Consider the following 21,978-nt stretch of genomic DNA (forward strand, 5'->3'; position numbering starts at 1 on the left):
CAGCAGCTTGGCTTGCATTGGAGAGGGTTTCCATTTCTCTGCTCAGACCCTCAATCCTCTCCTTCATCTCCTGACTCTTCTGAGCCTCTTCCTCCCGCAGAGCGGCGATCCTGGCCTCCTCTTCCTCCTGTAGGTACCGACGAAGATTCTGAAACTGTTCCTTAATCTGCGTCTCTGTTTTTCTGGCCTGAACCTTGATGTGATTTTCTATTTCGTCGCAATCTTTTTTAACTTTATTAAAATTACATTTCTGTCTTTCTTTCCTTAAAGCCTCCAGTGATTCCTGGACCTTCTGTTTGCAAAGTCCAGACGCTTCGTCCACGGGTAAGAACTTGTGTCCGGCGTGTTCCTCTGAATTGCGACACATGAGACACATCGGCTGTTGGTCGTCCAGACAGAAGAGCTTGAGCTTCTCACCGTGTGCGGTGCAGAGGACCTCAGAGCTCACCGACAAGGAGCTCTGGCCTTCCTCCTCCAAAAGGTTCTCACACAGGTCCTTCACAACAACGTTTGTAAGAGGATGGTCTCTGGAGCATCTTCTCTGACAGACAGGACATTCTTTTGTTGGTCTTTCCGTCCACCATTCCTGCAGACAGTCTTTGCAGAAGCTGTGGCCACAGGACGACACAACGGGATGTTTAAAGATGTCATGACACACGGGACAGGTCAGCTCCTCTTTTGGAACAGTAAAACGGGAAGCCATTTTCTCTGCTGCTCCCTGCTGCTCCCTGATCTGGAATGTTCTCTGAGGCTGTTACACCAGAGGAATACAAGAAAACAAAACAACGATAACATTATGAGTATCAATTGTACAATTATCTACCAATCACACTCACTATGCAATAGATAGATCTCCCATGTACAGGGTATTTCAGCAACCTTAGCGGAATTGAGCGCTCTCAATTCTTATCGTCAATCCCTCGGAGCTCGCAATGGAAAATGACAGCAATAACACCCTGGTAACTAGTAACACTGATGCCTGCTTAGAACACTTTGTCCTTTCAGTGAGCTTTCTCTATGTTTATATGGGTTTGGTCGACCCATGTGGGTGTAACCATCTGTTGATTAATCATGTGACTTGTGTATTGTCTCAAATGTGGAAACACAGGCTTTAACACTGTTCTATAACAGTAGCAACTGTCCCCCAGCTCCTCATATGACCTAATCAATCAACACTCTCATGTGACACATGCAAGTCCCCCGCTGTGGACCCCAACACCACAGGTCAGAGCTGTGGCCTTTAGAATCTGTATATATGTGTACCTATTATGACTAAATATCCCTCTGAAAATAAAATAATAAATATATACATTCTACTAGAAGGCCACATGTGCAGTACTATTCACACTCACAGGTTACAGGATGAAATCACTGACCATTGGTTCCATTATAGGTAGTGGTGTAGCAGGTCATAGATGTGTCTATACAACACATATGTATTATGTTTATGTAACACACAGTATACTATATTTGTTTATTTCCTGTATAAAGTGCAAGACATGAATTTCCCTGTGTTTTTTATAGGCACCTTCTGTACTTCCTACTGAATAAGTAATAGGTTCCAAAACACCCTACTGAACTATTATAGTCAGTAGGAAGACTCAATTCAGCATGAGTCATGACTATAAACTAAAAAAAAAAAGTCTTAGCATTTATAGTGTCATGCTGAATTCAGTCTTTCTACTGACTATAATGAATTCAATATGATACAAATGAATAGAGAGGCAAGAATACAAGTCGAATGTTTTTATTGGAAAATGCAGAATTTCTGGTATAGCACACACTCCAGAGCAGCAGGTGGCGATAATACTCCTAGTGTGGGCTCCGTAAACAAGAAGAGTCACGTCGTTAACTGTCGACGTCACATTTCGTGCGTCTTCCTACAAGTGTGGGCAGGTTTGTATTAATGTTTCTGTAAATCGGGGAATTATTTAACAAAGTAACATTTTGACGGTAATTTGAATCAATATAGCTTTATATAATAGTATAATGCTCACTGCTGTTCCTGGACCGCGCGTTTTTTTGTTACGATATCGCTTCTAATGTCCTGCTTCGGCAGTTAGCTTATATGGCTAACGTTAGCTTTGCAACCTAAACCAAAGAAAAGATTCAAGAACTCTTAGTTCTTACTTTAATGGTAGTTATTGGGTGGGAGTTCAAACGTACCTAACAGTGACGTAAAAGTTAGTTAAGTCACTTGTCTGGTACTGCCTCCTGCCATTGTTTTGTATTTGTTCGATGGTTTTATTGTTTCGTCATCACAACATCAATTCAGCTTCCATTGTTGAGTTGGTAGTTGCATTGGTTGAATGTTTTTCATCTATTCTGGCCGCAGTGCCAACCGCTTGATGAGAATATTAGTTCAGGAAGTAGCTCTAAAGTTTAAAGCACAAAGAGAAATTCATGCTTTAAAGGAAATTGTGGGGGGGGGGGGGTATTTTGATTTGTCATAAGATAACTTTGTTACCAGTTGATTGAATTTGGAGGTAGCTGTTTACAAGCTAGTAATCGTCAAGACTCCTTTATTCTATTATGAACAGAGCAATTAAAGATGACTACAGCTGCAAGACCCACGTTTGAGCCGGCAAGAGGAGGGAGGGGTAAAGGAGAAGGAGATCTAAGTGCATTGTCTAAGCAATACTCAAGTCGTGATCTACCGGGTCACACAAAGCTCAAATACAGGTCAGTGACTGAAACAATGCAACATGTCAATGGTTATGCAATATACAGCCACAGGCCAGTGTCTTCCAGCAGTGCCAGCTTTAACAACTGGGTAGTCTTTCCCACCCAGTCAGCTATTGGTTGAGTATAATTTGCTGCTCTTGTATCTTGAGTGATTGCTATATAAATATCTGCTGTATAAATATCTGCTGTACAATTTTGTCCATCTACTTCATCTGTCGTTGTGTAGACTAGAGTGGGTCTGTGTACAGCTTTAAAAAGTACCACGAGTTAAACTACTGTTTAATCTACTCTGAAAGTATAAAGTAACCACTTGAGTTGTAATACTTTATCATATGACTGGACGGTGTGGCAAAAATAGCTGATCTATAAGCCAGGCCTCAAGAATAACAACATCCTGTCGTCCAAGGGATATAAAAATAATAGTATTTGGGAAAGAAAAAAAATCTCCCCTGGGACGCAGTTGGGACAAAGATATGTTTTTTGAGCCAACTGCGCATCAGTGTCACTGTACAAACGGTACACAAACTTCCTGTACAAGACCACTGCACCAGACCCATGAATAATATTGTGTACAGAATGCTTATTAAAAGTTACCGCAGGCCGTACTGATCATCCTCTTCAGGTAGATTTTAGTTGAAAGCATAATTTGAAGAGGATAAACAGCAGAAAAAGATAAAGAACCGACAGAACTGCACCCAACCTTAGCCGAAAAAACGATCTCCAAGCCCTGACGGAGATTAATTACAAACCTTGCCGTCTCTCCATGGATTGACACCTTGCAATCTCCATTCTCCACATAGCTGCTCACCAAAACATTGCTCTGCGTTTCAAAACTGATGCTGTGTGTGATATTGTCGCACCAAGCACAGACACAAAGGGAACCTTGTTTGAATAGAGGAGACATTGTTATTAAATCGTTTAACATTTTCACCTTTGGCATCTGGGTAAACCCCATAATGATCCCAAAAGGTTATGTTTTTTACTTTGACATTAAAGCCAGTCATCGCTGCTGGCATTGATTGTCATAGAGTTCCGTGCTGTGACATGAGTCCCCCTGTAAAAGACGACGATGGAGACAAATCTCAAATCTCTCCCTTCAATGACAGCGACATGTTTCAACTCTCTATCTCAAAACCAAAACATATGCAATTCTTTCCCTTTACTATAATTCCTCCAACACTCGTGTATGGTAAATCTTTAGTGTACATGACACCCACACCCCCTCCTATTCCCACTGCCCCTGGCATTCAGACCTGGAAAATGGAAAGGATTGCCAAAGAATATTTCATTTCTTTTATTTTTGGGATGGATAACATACGCCTTGGGACATTTAAAATTGTATTCTTGGACGGTGGTGAAAAAAGTTCGGATGGGGCCCTGCTATATGCTCACACTGTGTCGCATCACAATGCGCTGTGAACGTGTAGATTGTATATTTGTTTTAAATATACTGACATACACTGACTTGCCTAAAATAGGGATACCGAGTTGAAAGTGGTTAAGCCTGATGTTTATGCTATATATTGTTCTCTCTGCAGGCAGCCCACCCAGGATGCCCCAGAGGAGGTCCGTGCCCGTGACTTCCGTAGGGAGCTGGAGGATAGGGAACGTGTGGTAGTGCGTGAGAAGACCAGGGAAAGGGGACCAAGAGGTGGGTCTTATTGCAGGCATTAGTCACAGTTATATTTCAACCATTGGATATATTCTTTTTTTTTTTCTTAAATTTATTTATTTCGTTTTTGCTTAAATAATTTATTTGGGGACTTTATATTGATAATGTATTCCTTAAATTGCATTATAATCTTAATACTAATACTTTTTGTTCTTTATTGTTATGTTTTGTTCTGCAGTTTTGAGGACTTTGCCGCATTTGCATTTTGCTGCTTGTCCCTGTATGAGTAGTGCCAATTAAATTCATGATTCAAATCATGAGTCTTTGTTTTGAATCAATTACCATTAGTAGATTATTTTCTTTTGTTGTGGCGGGTAGATGTTCATTTGAAATTTGTGTCCCTCCATTTAACAGAGCATACTATATCATCCTCCTCGTCATCATCCTCCAAGAGGCCTAGGCTTGATCAGATCCCAGCAGCCAATTTGGATGCTGATGACCCTCTCACTGATGTAAGTGCTTTGAGCTCAAGACTGTGACGTGGAACAGGTGCCGTCATTAATCAGACTGACTTCATGTTTGTGTGGGGTGGGGGTCCCATAGGATGAAGAGGATGAGGACTCTGAGGATGAGAGCGATGACGACGACACCGCAGCTCTGCTGGCAGAACTGGAGAAGATCAAGAAGGAGCGGGCTGAGGAGCAAGATCGCAAAGTAAGGCATCACCCTGAGACCCATCTGTCTGGTCTTTTAACTTTTTATGTTATGTAGTATTTCAATGTTTTTCATTGTCCCTGTCCAAGGAGCGGGAGCAGAAGGCAGAGGAAGAGAGGATCCGCATGGAGAACATCCTGAGTGGCAACCCGCTGATTAATTTGGCTGGACAGCAGCAGCAGCAGCAGGCAAGCCAGACACAGAATACCTTCAGCGTCAAAAGGAGGTATGCCACACGTATCACCTTTTACCCATGACCACACAGACTCTTTGACATGCGCGAGTAGATTGCTGATTATCTTGATATTTTTCTATCCTCCAAGGTGGGATGATGATGTTGTGTTCAAGAACTGTGCCAAGGGAGTGGATGATGCACGTAAGGAGAAACGCTTCATCAACGACACCCTGCGCTCAGAGTTCCACAAGAAATTCATGGAGAAATATGTGAAGTAAGAGACTTGGACGTTGGCGCATATTTCTCTTCCTGGCTTTGGCCTCCAGTTGAAAAGGACATTTCCGTCAATCGCAGGATGATCATCAAACCCAAAAATGGAACATTAACCGATGCTGTTTATGAAACGACAGGCTCCATATATCCCAAACTTGAAAATATTGTATATAAATGAGTTATACCTTATTGAAGGTAGTGTAAGTGAAATTGTTTGGATAAAACAAAGTTTTTTTCTAAGTTAAAATCTTTCTATTCTGATAATAATCATTACTTTATTTTAGTGTTTGTTCAGTGACAACGGCCTCTGTCTCCAGCTCTTTAGTAAACAGAAAATACAATCCAATCAGGAGAGAGAACCCATTATATCAGCTTACATTTTATATTGATCTTTTTTTTTTTTTTCATCACTTCCAATTTCATTTGTTAATCCTGTATCCTGTATGAGTTATTGAGTTCTCTCTCTTGATTGGATTAAATTGATATACTGCCCTGGAAATGTTCCTGTTTATTAAAGCGCTGGAGAGACGGGAGACCCCTGTTATTGAACAAATACTCTATACTATAGCAATGATGAATATGGGAATATAGAGCTATTTACCACTTCTTTTAACTAATATATCACTTACACCCCCTTTAAACTGAACTGAACTTGGAAAAAGCCCAATTTGTATTGAAGTTGCTTTCCATGCAAGTGTATGTAGTTTTTCTTTTTTTCCTCTTTTTTTAAAGTAATGTCAATAAACCTGAAGAAAAAAGCCTCTTGTGAGTTTTGCTTGATGTGAAAAATATTTTTATATTCTGCAATATAACTTGGTGTCAAGGTTTCGATCCATCTATAAAAAAGAAACTTAACGGGCTAAGACATGAACTTATGCACAGGGTGATTATTTTTTTGGGGGTGTGGGTAGTTGTTTCACAGGTTGAAATTCCCTAAAAAGGATTGTGTTTATGATGATGGCCACCTGTGCCCAAGACTTGAAGGCAAGACCGCAACTAGTCATAACTCCTTGCAACAAAACAGTTTTAAAAGAGTAGTTCACCCCAAAAATTACTTATTTTCTATCAATTACACACCCCATGAAGCATTGAATTAATTTTAATTAATTAGTTTTTGTCGCATTCCTAAGACAATAATTTGATGACCGGCGGTCTTTCTGGTAGGAGACTCCTTTGAGCCTACCGGAACATTAGCATCTTTCCGCCGTTAATCAAATTATTGGCTTAGGAATGCGACAAAAACAAAAAAATCGCCATGAATTCAATGCTTCATGGGGTGAGTAATTGATAGAAAAGTATTTTGGATGAACTACTCCAGTCCACACCAATGGAACTCCTTGCAACTGCCATTGGGGATAATGGTTGCAAGTAGTTGCATGTTGCAAGTTGCACTGGTGTGGACTGGTCTTAAGGAATGCCCACTATATTGTACTGAATTGATAGTTATGTACCATACCATGTCTTATTTGCTGTCCATGATATTACTAACATCTCACAAATAAACATCCTTCTGATCTCAGCTGCATGGCTTAAGTGTTTGCCGTGCCAGTGCCTGTCTGCTCTGCATGGATTTACTGTCACCTCAGACAGGAAAAAACAAGGCTAATGAGGACTGGATAATGTTTATGAATACATGCATGTAGCTGAATTCAAAAGTTAATAGTATAAATGTCATGTCTTAAAAAGTACAGCTTTTATTTAACCTATCCTACCTACTTTTTCCTGTTTAACTAGTTGCCTGCCATGGCTGCCAGTGCCAGGTAATCATTTTGTCAGTCTGGCCTTTACAACTGACCATTATGCAGTGGTGTAAAGCAACAAAGAGCATTTACTCAAATACTGTACTCAAGTACAATTTTGAGGTATTTTTTACTTTACTGGAGTATTTCCAAATGTCAGTACTTTTACTTATACTCCACTGCATCTGATCTCAGAGGCAAATATTATACTTTTACTCCACTACAATTATTTGAAAACTTGAGTTACTAGTTACTTTGTAGATTTTGATTATTATTACAAAACACACATTACCCACTTCAGCCCTATATACATTTTGGCCATTTGAGCCGATCTACAAGCTCACAATGCGTCGTGATGCTATGCATTGTGAGCTTGTAGATCTGCTATTTTCTTTTTTTTTAAATACATTTTATACATTTGAAAACTTGTGAAATGGGACTTTCTGCATAATGAGTGCTTTAAGTACATTTTGAATTCCGGACTTGTCCTTGTAACAGTATTGCAGTATTGTTACTTTTACTTAAGTAGAAAATGTGAGTACATCTTCCACCACTGCCTATAATAATCCTATAATGAGGATTGTGGCCATAGTAGTAATGACCAGGCGACAGGGGGCGCCAGCTTCATCCGTAACTGTCTGGAACTTGTGACCATTAATGCTTGTGACCTAAAGGAGGCTGGGAAAAAAAACATGGCAGCTTCCTGGGATTCGCTGGTACTTAGTTTACTCCAGAGCCGGAATTAAAACATTATCCCGTGGATAATATCCTCGTTACGTATTAGTTTGCATTAACACCACCAGTAGTTCCTTGACAAACTTTTATGAGGCCAGCATGGAGAAGAGTGGCAGCATTGACAGTCTGGGCTCGAAGCGATCCTCGTCCAGACAGCCAAGTGTTGATTCATTGTCCAGGTAAAATGCACTTTAGCAAGCTAACGTTACTTCGACTGAGAGATGGGAGACTGTTTTTTGTTATTTTACACAATTAATCTACTATGGAGGTTACTGATGATTGTAGACGAGTCTATGACTGAACTTCGTTCTGGACAGCACAGTTTGAAATGTCCCCTCTGTGTCTGTGATGTGCTAGTAGTGGGGACGAGGACAGTGGTGGAAAAAGTACTCTATTTGGTTTTACTTATGTAAAAGTATCAATACTGCAATGTAGAAACACTCTGTTACAAGTAAAAGTATGGAATTCTAAATTCAGTTGAGTAAAAGTACAATATATGCCTCTGAGATGTAGTGGAGTAGAAGTAAAAGAGCAGAAAATTGGGAATACTCCAGTAAAGTTAAAAAAAGAATACCTCAAAATTGTTACTTAAGTACAGTACTTGAGTAGATGTACTTAGTTTACACCGCTGGAGTGAACGAGGAGCACTAAAGAGATAATAATTGGACACTAAAGAGATAATAATTGGACTGGCAGTCCTTTATGCCAGTAGCCATCAGGCTCCACAACCAAGCTTGTACCCAATATGTTGCAGATGCCACTCATGATAGACTTAACTAACTGTACATATATTATCCAGATACTCACTGGTGAAGGCCAACTTTAGGTGCCCACTCTTCCTGTGGATATAATCCATTCATAGATGATAGATGTATGTTAATAATATTTAGCAGTAACAGATTGTACATTAGCAAGCTTACAATGCATTGCATCTGGGACTGGGACACATTGTGAGCTTCCTTGGAGGTCTGCTATTTTAAGGCGTACGACTGAGTATGTATTGGGCTTAGTTTGTCAGCGTCTGATGTTCACAGTAGTGCAGCAGTACACTGGAAATGAGAAAACCTACTCCTGCTGTTATAGCAGTACTATGATGAATCTTTCATCCACTACCATTGTTGTTGTTATTATGATTATTATTTTCTTCAGCACTTCCACATCTCGCTCTGACCGGTCTGGCCAAGCTAAAGCGCCCTCTGCAATGTCTTCAGACTCTGTGTCACCGACAGAGCTCTCCCCAGAGCTGCGGGTTCGTACTATAGTAGTTATGTTGTCTTTGGTTACTATGACAGCTTTATCCTTCATTAAATCAAGTATCTATAACAAAGTCTTGATGTTTGACTAAATTCTCCCCCTTCAGGTCAGGCCCAAAGCTCCCATCAAGGTAGGTTGTCCCTGACCTGTGCGTTCCTGCCACTTGCGTCCTTATTTTGGGCTTGTCATTATAGGCTAAATCTGTCATTTTCAAAACATTTCAGCAATGTTTCGTAAATAGCAGATCTACAAGGGCTTCAAATAGGGCCCAAATGGATGCAGGATCCAGTAACGTTTCCATACATTCAAGTCCTGCAAGCTCCCTTTTGGACTGACAGCTAGGGCTAATGACTATGTGTTTTTTGGGCGGTGAAACCGCCCCTATATGTGAGGTTTGGATATTTGCACCCCCCAATCCTGCGCTGTGATTGGCCACCAGTGTACCCCCCTAACCCTGCACCGTGATTGGCCAATCACAGTCTATTCAGGACTGTGATTGGCTAGTGAAACATGACACATGTGCATAGCCCTATAAATAGGACTATGCACTTTAAGTACAATGGTTGGTCCACAATATTACTTTTCTTTAAGTGAACTTCCATCACTGTGATGACCATTGTGACCACACCGCCCACTTCACACTGGGTGTGTTTTTTTTGTATGTCTCAGGTTCTTAGAGAGTCAGACAAAGAGGAACCACAGTTACTTCCAAATGAAACTGTGCAAGATATGAGTAAGAGCTCTTTCTTTGTTTTATTAATTGAGATGTGTTTAAAATACGTGTGGTTTTCTTGATAGTATATAGCGGTGGTTAAAGCCAAGTATGTTACTTGCTTTGTTTTACAGCCAAAGATGTCACCTATATTTGTCCTTTTATTGGAGCACTCAGGGGAACACTCACTATCACCAACTACAGGCTTTTCTTCAAATGCACAGACAGGGTATGTTAGATAATGATAAGTAACAATAAAAATTAATTGTAGTTTCTTATGTCACTAACATATCTTTCGCTTCTAGGAGCCAGCATTTGTGTTAGACTTACCCCTTGGGGTGGTGAGTCGTGTGGAAAAGATTGGAGGTGCATCAAGCCGTGGTGATGTTTCCTATGGACTAGTTTGCAAGGTGAGCAAGCCTATCGAAATGGTCTGCAAAAGCTAATGGTTTGAGCAAGATGTGTGAAACAAACCTTTCTTGGATTTTGTACAAAATGATTGAATGAGCTTAGAGATGGAAACGGATACCATAACACCTACTCAGATCTTCTCTTACGTATCTATTTTTGGGTTGGCCGTAGCTTAGTGGTCTGATAATCATAAGGTCACTGGTTCCCCTCCCGGCCGGCAAGTCCCTGAGCAAGACACTTAACAGCCATCAGCTGGGTGAAGCTGAAACAAACAAAAACATCTATAAGCCACTGTTTTCACCATCATGGCATGCATGTTGTATTGTAAACCTGACACCCACGGGGGTATTGTACACCGTAATTGTTCAAGTGTTATTTAAGGGTGAGCTAAGCTGTTAGCTGACTTTATTTATGGTATTTTCAGTTATTAGGACATACAACCCCACATATACCCCACCCTCCCCGGTTGGGGAGGGTGGGGTATAAAACAACATTTATAAAACAACATTTATAAATGGGGGAGAATAAAATAAAATACGAGAGCAGTAAATAATTGAAGTTCGAGTTGAAAACTAAATAAACAAAAATAAATGAAATTAAAATTAGAAATAAAAATTCTTAATAAGCTTAAGGGGGTTTAGCGTATCCAGACCAGACAGTTAGCAATGAATTTGGCAAATATAGGGTACCACACATCCAAGTACAGTTAGAGAAGTGACCAGTATTTCTAGAAACCACAGTAAACAGGAACAAAAGTTAGCTGATTTTTAACATGAATCCTATTGTTGAACATGTTGTGAGGAAGACATGTAAAAATATGGCATAACACTTCCCAATTCACGTCTTCCTTAGAAGAACGATTAGATTCAAGTTCAGCAATATTGCCCTTAAAATGCATGTCCCAATCATCATGGTAAAAACATGCATTAGTGTCATAGTTTGTAAATTTGCACATAGTTGTTAGTGTGGATTTTGTGGTTTCTCTCCCTCTTTCCAGGATATGCGGAATTTACGGTATGCACACAAGCAGATGGAGGACTCACTCAGGAAGTCCATTTTTGAAGTCCTGATGAAATTTGCGTTTCCTGTTTCCAATGGGCTGGTGAGTGAGTCACTTGTCTTTGACACACCATGTCTCTTTAACCCATTGAGACCGGGAATGCATCTGTGTAATTTTTTTATTTCTTTGGCTATTGAAAAATAGCAGATATACAAGCTCATAGTACGCTACGAGCTTGTAGATCTGCTATTTTAGAAAATGTGTGCAAATCTTTGAATACATACATTTTTTTAAGCGTTAAGATTTCGGATAAAAAAAAAAAATCGGCCTCAGGTCTTAATGGGTTAAATCCTGCATGAAGACCAACTGACATGTTCCTTTCTCAATTCCCCAGCAAATCTTTGCCTTTGAATACGGGCAGGTCTATCCTGAAAATGGATGGAAGGTGTATGACGCCCAGTCGGAATACAAAAGACAGGTACTTAAAATGACATGCTCCGGGTTCTCATTAAAAATGTTTGGCATGGAGAGATATTATACGGGTTCTGTGTGTTTGCTGTTGTAGGGTATACCCAATGAAAGCTGGAGGATAACAAAAGTAAATGATCACTACGAGCTGTGTGACACCTATCCATCAACTCTTGTGGTGCCCGTGAACATACCAGATGAAGAAGTGAAGAGAGTGGCTGCTTTCAGGGCCAAGGGTAGGATACCTGTAAGTGATCACGCTTCACCAAGAATGTAAATAGTAACAAATTAACCGGGAAAGCATCCGTGTCATTTTAGATTTTAGCGTTGGCTATTCAAAAATAGCAGATATACAAACTCACTGCGCATAATTTCGTAGCTGCTTGTTGCTACTGTCTGTGGTAATGCTTCCTCATGTTGTGTAGGTGTTGTCCTGGATTCATCCAGAGAGTCAGGCCACAGTGACCCGGTGCAGTCAACCCATGGTTGGAGTGAATGGGAAGCGCAGCAAAGAGGATGAAAAGTACCTGCAGGCCATTATGGATGCTAACGCTCAATCCCATAAGCTTTTCATTTTTGATGCCAGGCCCAGCGTCAATGCGGCTGCCAATAAGGTTTGTTCACGGACCGTGAATTGACTTTTGATCAACGTTTTTCTTGACAAATTGCATGTACATGAACATGAATGTACATGAATATACATTTTCTACATATGTCAAAACGGATAAAACGCAACAAAGCTTGAGCTTATTTCGATTGTGGTCTCTTGCGTGTAAGTTTGTGTGTAAACTGAGTGCCACGTGTATGGGGGTGGCGAGTCATACAGCAAAATAAAATCAATTATAAATGCATCCAACTATTAATGCACGGAATCTCTGCGTGCGTGTCCCTCACATATCTCGAGAACTTTCTGACCGAATCAAGAAATAAAAAAATTTGATTTCTCGCCCACCTTTGAAGTTACATCATGGCAACTTAACTACACAACCCAAACCTCCACCAAAGTGTCCTTGCCCTTTTATGTATTTATTGAATGTCTTTTAAAGCTGCGTTCGTATTGAGCAGCATAAACCAATGAAAATGTCCTCATTTAATTTTCTTTCCCTCTAGATGAAAGGGGGTGGATATGAAAGTGAGGATGCATATCAGAATGCTGAACTGGTGTTTTTGGATATACATAATATCCATGTGATGAGGGAGTCACTTCGCAAGGTGAAGGAGGTGGTTTACCCAAACATCGAGGAATCCCATTGGCTCTCCAATCTTGAGTCCACTCATTGGCTTGAGCACATAAAGGTCAGTTTGAGTACAATCATTCACCGCCTGGCAGTTAGGGCTGGGCAATACAGTATTATGTTGAATTGAATCAATGAACAATGTGACAAATTCAGTGTCGATGTATTGCAAATATTCTCCCTGTTGCTTTAGTGTTTTTTGGAAGGTCAATTTCAATGAATAAAGACATATAACATGGACACACATTGTTGAATTGTCTGGACCATTTTGACCAAGTTATTTTATGTATTCTACACACAGCTGATCCTGGCTGGAGCACTGAGGATTGCAGACAAGGTGGAGTCGGGGAAGACGTCAGTAGTGGTGCATTGTAGCGATGGTTGGGACCGCACAGCCCAGCTCACCTCGTTGGCCATGCTCATGCTGGATGGTTATTACCGCACTATACAAGGCTTCCAGGTGCTACTGGAGAAAGAGTGGCTAAGCTTTGGCCACCGTTTCCAGATGGTAAATAGGCTCTCTCACAAAATTTAGACTGCACAATATTGCAATCATCCTGTCATACTTATGTTGCCTGCTTGTCTGCATACTGTAAACACCCCTATGTTTCACAATTAAGTATTGGAACACATTGTTGTAGAGTGAAACAAAAAACAACAATATAATAATAATAATACAGTTGCACCCAAAATTATACACCCCCCCACTGCAAATTAGGCATACAGACCAAATTCATGCATTGTCAGCTGTTTCCAATAAATAAATCAGACGAGAACAATTTAAACACCTCAATACAACCAATACAAGTGCTATTCAATGACTATTGCAGCTCAAAACTTTAACACCCCCTTCATGATAAGCATCTTTAGTACTTAGTGGAGCACCGTTTTGCTGTTATGACCTGCTGCAAACTAAGCTGATGCATAGCCAGACACCAGCTTCTGGCAGCATTCTTGAGAATCTTAGCCCATTCCTCATGTGCAATGACTTCCAGTTCACTAATATTCTGGGGTTTGCGTTTTGCAACTGCCTTCTTTAAATCCCACCAAAGCTCTTCTATGGCTAGTGCTCCACTCTTCGTCGAACTGTTGCAGTTGCATATCATGTTGATTTTTCCTTATACCTCTTTTCTCAGAGGATTGGTCATGGAGATAAGAACCACACGGATGCGGATCGCTCGCCCGTTTTTGTTCAGTTCATCGACTGTGTTTGGCAGATGACCCGCCAGGTAAATGATAAGATCTGTTACTGAAGTAAACAAAATCTTCAGTTTAACATGATGATAATGATTGTCTTTTTGACTGAAGTTTCCAGCAGCTTTTGAGTTCAACGAATACTTCCTCGTGACTATCCTGGACCACCTGTACAGCTGCCTGTTTGGGACGTTCTTGTGTAACAGTGAACAACAGAGGGTGAAAGAAGTATGAATGAACCTAGTTTTTCCTAAGCATTTTGACTATTGTACTTGCTGGCACAAATCTAGAAATGTGTTAGAAATGTTTGTGAAATGTATGCATTTTTGTATGCATGTTTGCATTTTTAAGTTTTAGAGCTTAGTGCCCAGTTGGGCACTAAAATTATATTTATAATCCTAAAATATTAAATATACATTAGACTGACCAGGGAAGTCATGGAATAGTTTGAAGAGTGTTAGACAGTAAAGCATTTAAGAGTTTTAACAAATGTTTTTTTGTTTTTGACAGGAGATTCCCAAGAGGTCTGTGTCATTGTGGTCCTATATCAACAGCCAGTTGGAGGAGTTTACCAACCCTCTGTATGTGAACTACTACAACCATGTACTGTTCCCTGTTGTCAGTTTGCGTCACCTAGAGCTTTGGGTGGGCTATTACATCCGCTGGAACCCTCGCATGAGGCCACAGGTATGTAGAAGCATCTCTTGTGTTTGTCATTCTCCTCAATGTTATGTTTACACTCATAACTACTGACCTCATTTCTAATGTTGCAGATTGCTATCCATGTTTTTTCAGATTTTTTTAATGCAATTTACTAGGTTCAAGTACACAGGATCATATATCAAAATCAATTCTGCTCAGACAGAACCTCATTTTTGTGACGTAAAACATTCAGAATCATCCCTAACAATACTGAAACACAAACAAAAACAAAACTACTTCAAAATTAAAAGAAAATGTACCAATTCGATGAATTGAGTACAAAGGACCCCAATGAAAACAAGCCATAGACTTTCTTGGGTTTAAAATCCTCTTAGCAGACCTTGTATTGAACTGTACTTTCCTGTGCTTTTTTTTGCAAACTGCCAATAAAGTCAATCAATCAATCAATCAATCAAACAAACACTAAAGGTACAGGGCCCAACACATTTCTTCACATTGACAACAGAGTATTCAACCTGGAAGTGTCCACTACATTTATGAATGGTTGCCACATATCTTTAAAAAGCCTTTGTAATTATCATGTAGCATGTATGTATGTTTCTCTAAACTTAACACGGTTTCATACCGTCTTCTTTTGAGGGTGGATCTTTAGCAATCCATAGCTTAAGGATATTCTTTCTCGCAATTTACAGAAGTATTCGAATCAGCTTAACATTGTATTTGTTTTGTATGTTACCCATATCAGCAGCCAGTATACAATGTATTGAAGCCCCCATAATTTGACAGACTTCCTCCTTCACATCCTCCCAAAAGTGTTTAATTACGGGGCAGCTCCAAAACATATGTACATAGTGTCATGGCTGGCTCTTGCCATGACAAATAATAGGGAGGGAGACCAACGGAAAGTTTAACAAAGATATTTATTGACTACTAAACTAACATAAGCAACTTATAGATAACTGAACATAAAGAGACATTATAACAGTAAAAGGATCCAATGAGGTGTGGGGCATCTCAATAGGTACTAATCTCTATTTCACATTTTGGACAAAGAGGTGAGTTTGTGCCAAACTTGCTCCTTAGCAATGGTGTGATGTGCAGGATTTTAAATTGGGTCTACCTAGTACTAATATTAGTTTTACATGATTGTCTTCCATATGTCTATGTTTTAGTAGTGTTCCTCCCTACGATTAAATATTTCATACACGGATGATATAAAATTGTTGGTATTAGTCTGCATTTCTTCTAGAAATGACATATTGGGCGCCTTTATTTGGGATTAAATGTCTGACCTGTAGGTATCGAAATAGATGGGAATTTGGAATTTCATACCTGCTTTTTAATCCGGAAAAATAATGCATAATAGCACCATCAAACAATTTTACCATCCAAACCTTTTTCTTGACACATTTTGAATACCGGGTCATGAATTGAAGGGAGAAAGTCTGGGTGTAAAGCAATTGGTGCTAAAAGTGAGAAATTTGAGGAAAAAAAACTCTTGATATTATTCCAGGTCTCTATAGTATTTAAAACTATAATATAATTTTGTATTTCATACTTTGCCCTTTTGTAATGAATAAAAAGTGTGTCTTTCAAATTCATGATCCGACAATTCATAGACTCAATATCAATCCATGTGTTCTTATGTTCAGGCTTATCATTGACCCACTCAAACATATACCTTAGCTGTGCTTCCCAGTGATATAGTTTGATATCTGGCACCCCCAGGCCACCCAAGGTTATTGATCTTTGAAGTTTATTTAATTCTTACCTTTTTCCCTTACCATAAATTTTTTTAAATCATTTTGTTAATGTTGGAAAACCAGGTATTGGGAAGCGCATTTGGCAGCATCTGCAATGGGTATAATATCTTGGAAGAATGTTCATCTTCAATATATTAATTCTGCCCCGCCATGAAATAGGCATACTTCCCCATCTATATCCTCCTTGATTTTAGCCACAATTCAAATATTCTAATTGAATTTAACGAGATTATTTAGATTGTGACAGATTTGTTTATCTTTTTCCTGTAATTTTTTCCCCCCAGGAGCCTGTGCACCAGCGTTACAAGGAGCTTTTGGCCAAGAGAGCAGAGTTACAGAAGAGAGTGGAAGAACTTCAGCGAGAGGTGACCAACCGTTCAGCTTCCTCTTCCTCTGAGAGGGCAGGATCTCCCACACGCTCCATCACTCCAGTGCAGACCTTTGTTTGACATGACTGACTCCTAGGATTGTTACATGAGCAGAATCCTCTTGTTTGAGACATCTGTGCCACAGAGGGTTGGAGTGACATGCTGCCTTAGTAAGCAACTACTACAAGTTTGCAGAAACAGATTATTGGCCTTGTACCATAACTTAACGTATGTTGCTGATGAGTTTCTGTAGTGTGATACAGCAAGATCGCCTCTGTGACCATTTTACTACAGCCATACTCTACTCTTCCAAGGTTAAGCGAACATAGCCTGATAAAGAAAGTATGATTGGGTATATTAGCTTACCTACAATCAGTGTTTGTAGTGTTTATTTTCTAAGTTATTAGTTCACTAAAATATTAATAGAGTAAAACTAAGTATGCCTTACTTTATAGGAACATTCTGTCCATTCCTCTGCTTTGCAAGAGACGGATAATGATTGTTTGAAAGACAATGCATTTAAGCAGTTGTGAAGGTGTTAGAATATTTTGTGGTTAAAACACTATTAATAGAAACTACTAAATATCTCTTTATGAGAATGTAACTAAAGGGCTGGAATGTTAACTTAGCTTCTAATATTAGAAAAGAGTTGGGGGTATTTGGGATAAAGATTGTTTTCTTAAGTCATTGCAGGATGCTTTGACCAAATATGATGTATGATTATGTATGAACATAATGTTTTGTTTTGTAGGACATTCCTTTTTAAGATTCCTTTTCTCTGATCTACACTAGTGAAAAAAAAAGAAAGAAAGAAGCAAAATTACACTTTGGTAGAGGTTTGAGTTGTGTAGTTACCGTGCTATGATCTAACTCCAAATATTGGTGAGATGTCTTCAATAGTTGCTCAATTTCCTTTTTTAATGCCTTTATTTATAGGACAGTAGACTGACAGGAAATGGGGAGAGAGATGGGGAGTGACACGCAGCAAAGGTCGTCGGGATCGGAACTCGAACGCGTGTCACGCTGGCATTGCAGCCTAGGGTGCCTGGACCGCCACGCTGCAGCCCAGGCCAATAGTTGCTCAATTGATTAGAAATCTATTTTCCAAAATAGTCTCCTTATTGACACAGTGAAACGGGTCTCAAAGTAAAACAAAATAGCACATAAAGGAACGTAAACAAACCGGATCTTGCCAATGTATAACATTACAAAACTCACCACAGCGTTATTCTTTTTTGTTTTTAAATAATGTCAACTTCCTGTTGATTTTACTATTTGAAAATCCGGATCCATCTAATTCAATTAGTAAAATCAACATGAAGACATTTTTACACACACACACATTTCGTAATGTTATACATTGGCCGAAACTTATTTGTTTGCATTTCTGTCCTAAAAGAGTGGCTTTGAGTCACCATGCAATACAAGTCAATTCATATACTGTATATAATATTTTGGTAGAGTTAAAGTAACTACACAACCCAAACATGTACCAAAGTGTAATTTTGCTTTAAAGTTATTTATATTCTTCAATTCCAGACCTGTATTTATAATGTGTTATATCTCTTATAGCCATAAAGGTGTGATGATGTTTTGCATTTCTGAACTGCACTGAACATGTATTTGTTGATTTGTCCCATTCAGTGGATATCTATAATTGGATATCTTTATCAAAATGTTTATATAAATCAGTCACCATTTCATGCTCATGTTACATAGAGATTGTGACTCTTCAAACAGATTTCAATATAGCCACATTAGATGCAGGGTTTTAGTTTTATACACCCTCTTTAGATCTCGCAACAACAGGCACTAACTAACTTGTTTCAATATCTGGAGGTCTAGAGGGGACTTCATTTTGTAATAAGTAAGTAATAATTGGCTCGATTAAAAAAAAGCATTTAGGGCAGCCAAGGAGTCAACTAAATTAAAGCAAAGCCTTGCATTATGAAAATCTAACATCTTTTATTGTTGGATTAAAAACAATTTGACAGCTGGAGAGAAATTATGGACTACACTGACTTAATTGGCTTACACATTTTAAAACATTCCACCTTTCAACAGAGACAACTTTGTTAAGAATATGAAACACCCACTGCTTTGTCTCTTAACCAGATTTCAGATTTTATTGAATGATATTAACATTTAGTATAAAAATGCATCACCCATGTCATCAATATTAAGTTGTCATCTCCCATACAAAATAATTATGTGTTGCAAATTTGCAATTCCATTACTGTTTTTATTGTCTCCGCCAGGCCGAAGGTATGGTGGAGAGTATGTTTTACCCCCTGTCCGTCCGTATGTGTGTGTGTCCGTCTGTCACCAGCTAATCTCCGGCACCGCCCATAGGCTAAGCTTTGCAGGACGTGCTGCAACCTGACCTGGCGGAGACCTGTGCTCCGAGGAGCACATCCTCTAGTTACATACAGTATCATTTTTGCAAGATCTCAGGCGTTAGAGGGGGTACAGGACATTTTTCTTAGCCACTTTGAAACTAGTTTCCACAATTGCCATTCCATGCACAACAGCAGGTCTTCTATACTTTCCAACTACTGTAATGTAATTAGAATGGCAAATTAATAAAATGTTATACCCTATAGAGACGTTTATGTGCAAATGTTTCTGTGGAAATAATATTTGCATGAAGGTCTTAAAGGAGTAGTTCACCCACAAAATGACTTAATTTCTATCAATTACACACCCCGTGTTTTATTTTTGGTAAGCAAATAATTTGATTAACGGCAGAGTCTCCGGTAGGAGGTCTCCATTGAGTCTCCGCTGGTGGTCAGGCTAACGCTAACTAGGTAACTTTGAGCCATATATATATATATATATATATATATATATATATATATTTCATTTTTCCCTTATCATCCACTATATAATTATGCTGGGGTGTTTTCCTGCAGAAAGACACTCTGGCTGTATTTGGGCAAATGTTCAGCCAACCATCCTTCACTTCCATTATCAAACTACAGTTAACTCGCCAGGTTTCCAGGGCCGGATTAACCCTTTTTGGTGTTTTTCTCTTCACCAGCGGGGTGAGTAGTGCTGCAGACTAGTTTCGGCATAGTTTTACCGCAACTTCAGCAGCCCCTGGACAATATTTTGGTGCTGTTAGTTGCAATAGTATTCATTTTTGGCCAGACGTTTGGTGCCCCCCAGAGCTTGGTGCCCAGGGCTGCAGCTAAAGCCTGTGCATTAAGCCGGGCATGCAGGTACCTACCCACGGCTGTGTAATGTCGCTTTTCCACTGCATAGTATCTGTAGTGCCAACTCTACCCTTTTATCTTTGGTTTTGCATTAGGCCAAAAGTACCTGGTAATAACAATAAAGAGACAGAATGTGACATTGCCTGTGATGGTGTGTGGCATTTCATCAACCCTCGTCTCGTGTGGCCAGCACTCCAATCTTGCTCCACTCCGAATGGAGGTCTGGAGAAACTCATCTCAATTTATTTGATATAGTGGATATCGCTGGGGTGTGGCTAAACTGTGATTGAGTGTGGTGACAGGACCAGAGTCTGTCTGTGTTTTTCTGCTAACCGAAATTAGATCAAACTAGAAAATGTGCTCCTCGGAGCACAAGTCTCCGCCAGCAGACCCGTGCTATTTTAATAGCACGGGTCGTCTTGGTAGAACGGGTCGTCTTGGTAGAATGCGCGTGGTTTTTGGTGTTCTGCAGGGGCGACTGAATATGTAGTGTCTGCATCTAAAGAAATTTCTTCTTGAAGCAATGTGTCATATGGGAGTCCTCGTAATTGACTGGTTTGTTCAAATGCTTGTCTGTCTTCTTCATCTTCATTGTCTTGAACAGTTTCAGCAGTTGATTGGTGTGTTTGATCTATGTCAGTTTTCTCTAGTGCTACATAATGTATTTGATCAAGGTGGCCAATTGTTACAGTATTAAGACTTCGGCCTTGTTGTGGGATCAATTCAACTCTATAGTCCTCTTCTGTGTTACTGTTGTAGATGAGTATGCTTTCTTAGCTTTGGCCTTCTGCGCCTTTGCCTGACCAATGTTAGGTGTTCTCAGAGGGACACACACACGCACGGACGGGTGATTTGTACTGGAAGGTACTGTTCCAATCAAGACTGATTGATCCTGTCTTACCTCACTTCAAAAAACATAAATGTTTTTTTTTTTCAAAAAACATAAATGTTTTTTTGAAGTGACACACCTATTTATAGGATTTTATTTCGTCATGCGTCTCGCTAGCCAATCAAAAGCATTGGTGACAACATATTGTCACGTGTCAAGTGAAGTTTGACCAATGTTAGCTTGGCTAGGGGGGAGGTGAACACACAGCGGGACGAAGCGAAAACATACTCTCCGCCTCCGTTGGAGACAACAATCTGCTAGTGTGGCAGGGCATGATGCATGACGTGACCAGAAGATATGAGACAAGGAAAAGAACAGAATGAGTATAGGAACAAAACATGCATCTCGTTTCATTGTGCACAGGCGTCAATCTATCTGATGAAGTAGTTGATGGTCATGGTATCAAGGGTATCAGTATATGCTTACGCAGATGAGAGTGATTCAACACATGTATGTACTGGGTCAAGGAGATAAAGGTCATAATTCATAACAGAGGCCAGTCTATGACATCAGTCATCTCCATATGTCATTAACCATGGACATGCAGACAAAGTCACAGACACACAGATTCCTGAAATGTCTAAATATAGAATATAAATAAATGTTGCCTGTGCTGTTCACAACACGTTTTGGGCATTTTTGTGGCTTTGTCTTAACAACACATAAGCTGCCATGGACGCAGATCTGCGTCCTATTAGATACAACCGTGGGCTGCCAGAATAATCTAGGACGCAGATCTGCGTCCTAATGTTTAATTTGGTTAATAGACGATCACGCTGTTTTATTTACATTCCGAGATCAGTTTCGTTTTCCACTCACCTCCGCTTCACCCGGAAGCAATTTCAGCGATTTCCGTTTCCGGTTTCCGGTTTT

General features: G+C 39.7%; 2 protein-coding genes across 4 annotated transcripts; both read left to right on the top strand.

The window, feature by feature from the left end:
* The first annotated feature begins 1,876 nt into the window (after positions 1-1,876).
* Positions 1,877-6,220, top strand: cwc15 (CWC15 spliceosome associated protein homolog). Of its 3 annotated transcripts, none has more exons than XM_080435447.1 (7): positions 1,877-1,888; positions 2,541-2,682; positions 4,224-4,336; positions 4,712-4,809; positions 4,901-5,011; positions 5,101-5,237; positions 5,335-6,220. In XM_080435447.1, exons 2-7 carry the CDS (start codon positions 2,552-2,554, stop codon positions 5,462-5,464), a joined length of 720 nt encoding a protein of 239 aa, XP_080291573.1. In that variant the 5' UTR covers positions 1,877-1,888; positions 2,541-2,551; the 3' UTR covers positions 5,465-6,220. The 3 variants fall into 3 exon arrangements, with proteins under 3 accessions (XP_080291573.1, XP_080291571.1, XP_080291572.1); XM_080435445.1 differs by having other exon boundaries at positions 1,882-1,896; XM_080435446.1 differs by having other exon boundaries at positions 1,887-1,953.
* A 1,665-nt stretch (positions 6,221-7,885) lies between these two features.
* mtmr2 (myotubularin related protein 2) lies at positions 7,886-19,593 on the top strand. The gene is made up of 16 exons (XM_080436472.1): positions 7,886-8,112; positions 9,083-9,182; positions 9,294-9,317; positions 9,857-9,920; positions 10,034-10,128; positions 10,205-10,309; positions 11,308-11,412; positions 11,705-11,788; positions 11,876-12,025; positions 12,204-12,392; positions 12,889-13,074; positions 13,315-13,521; positions 14,150-14,242; positions 14,322-14,435; positions 14,718-14,894; positions 16,918-19,593. Exons 1-16 carry the CDS (start codon positions 8,033-8,035, stop codon positions 17,080-17,082), a joined length of 1,938 nt encoding a protein of 645 aa, XP_080292598.1. The 5' UTR covers positions 7,886-8,032; the 3' UTR covers positions 17,083-19,593.
* The last annotated feature ends 2,385 nt before the right edge of the window (positions 19,594-21,978 follow it).

This window comes from Gymnoscopelus braueri, assembly GCF_963280865.1.
Source record: "Gymnoscopelus braueri genome assembly, chromosome: 8".
NCBI classification, from domain to species: domain Eukaryota; kingdom Metazoa; phylum Chordata; class Actinopteri; order Myctophiformes; family Myctophidae; genus Gymnoscopelus; species Gymnoscopelus braueri.

What these genes read in the sequence shown, in the direction of transcription:
- cwc15 (XM_080435447.1), top strand. Translation starts at nt 2,552, where the DNA reads ATGACTACAGCTGCAAGACCCACGTTTGAGCCGGCAAGAGGAGGGAGG. An exon ending in CACACAAAGCTCAAATACAG is followed by an intron (nt 2,683 to 4,223) that starts GTCAGTGACTGA and finishes TTCTCTCTGCAG; the next exon opens with GCAGCCCACCCAGGATGCCC. An exon ending in ACCTTCAGCGTCAAAAGGAG is followed by an intron (nt 5,238 to 5,334) that starts GTATGCCACACG and finishes CTATCCTCCAAG; the next exon opens with GTGGGATGATGATGTTGTGT.
- mtmr2 (XM_080436472.1), top strand. Translation starts at nt 8,033, where the DNA reads ATGGAGAAGAGTGGCAGCATTGACAGTCTGGGCTCGAAGCGATCCTCG. An exon ending in AGCTCTCCCCAGAGCTGCGG is followed by an intron (nt 9,183 to 9,293) that starts GTTCGTACTATA and finishes CTCCCCCTTCAG; the next exon opens with GTCAGGCCCAAAGCTCCCAT. An exon ending in ATTGGCTTGAGCACATAAAG is followed by an intron (nt 13,075 to 13,314) that starts GTCAGTTTGAGT and finishes TTCTACACACAG; the next exon opens with CTGATCCTGGCTGGAGCACT.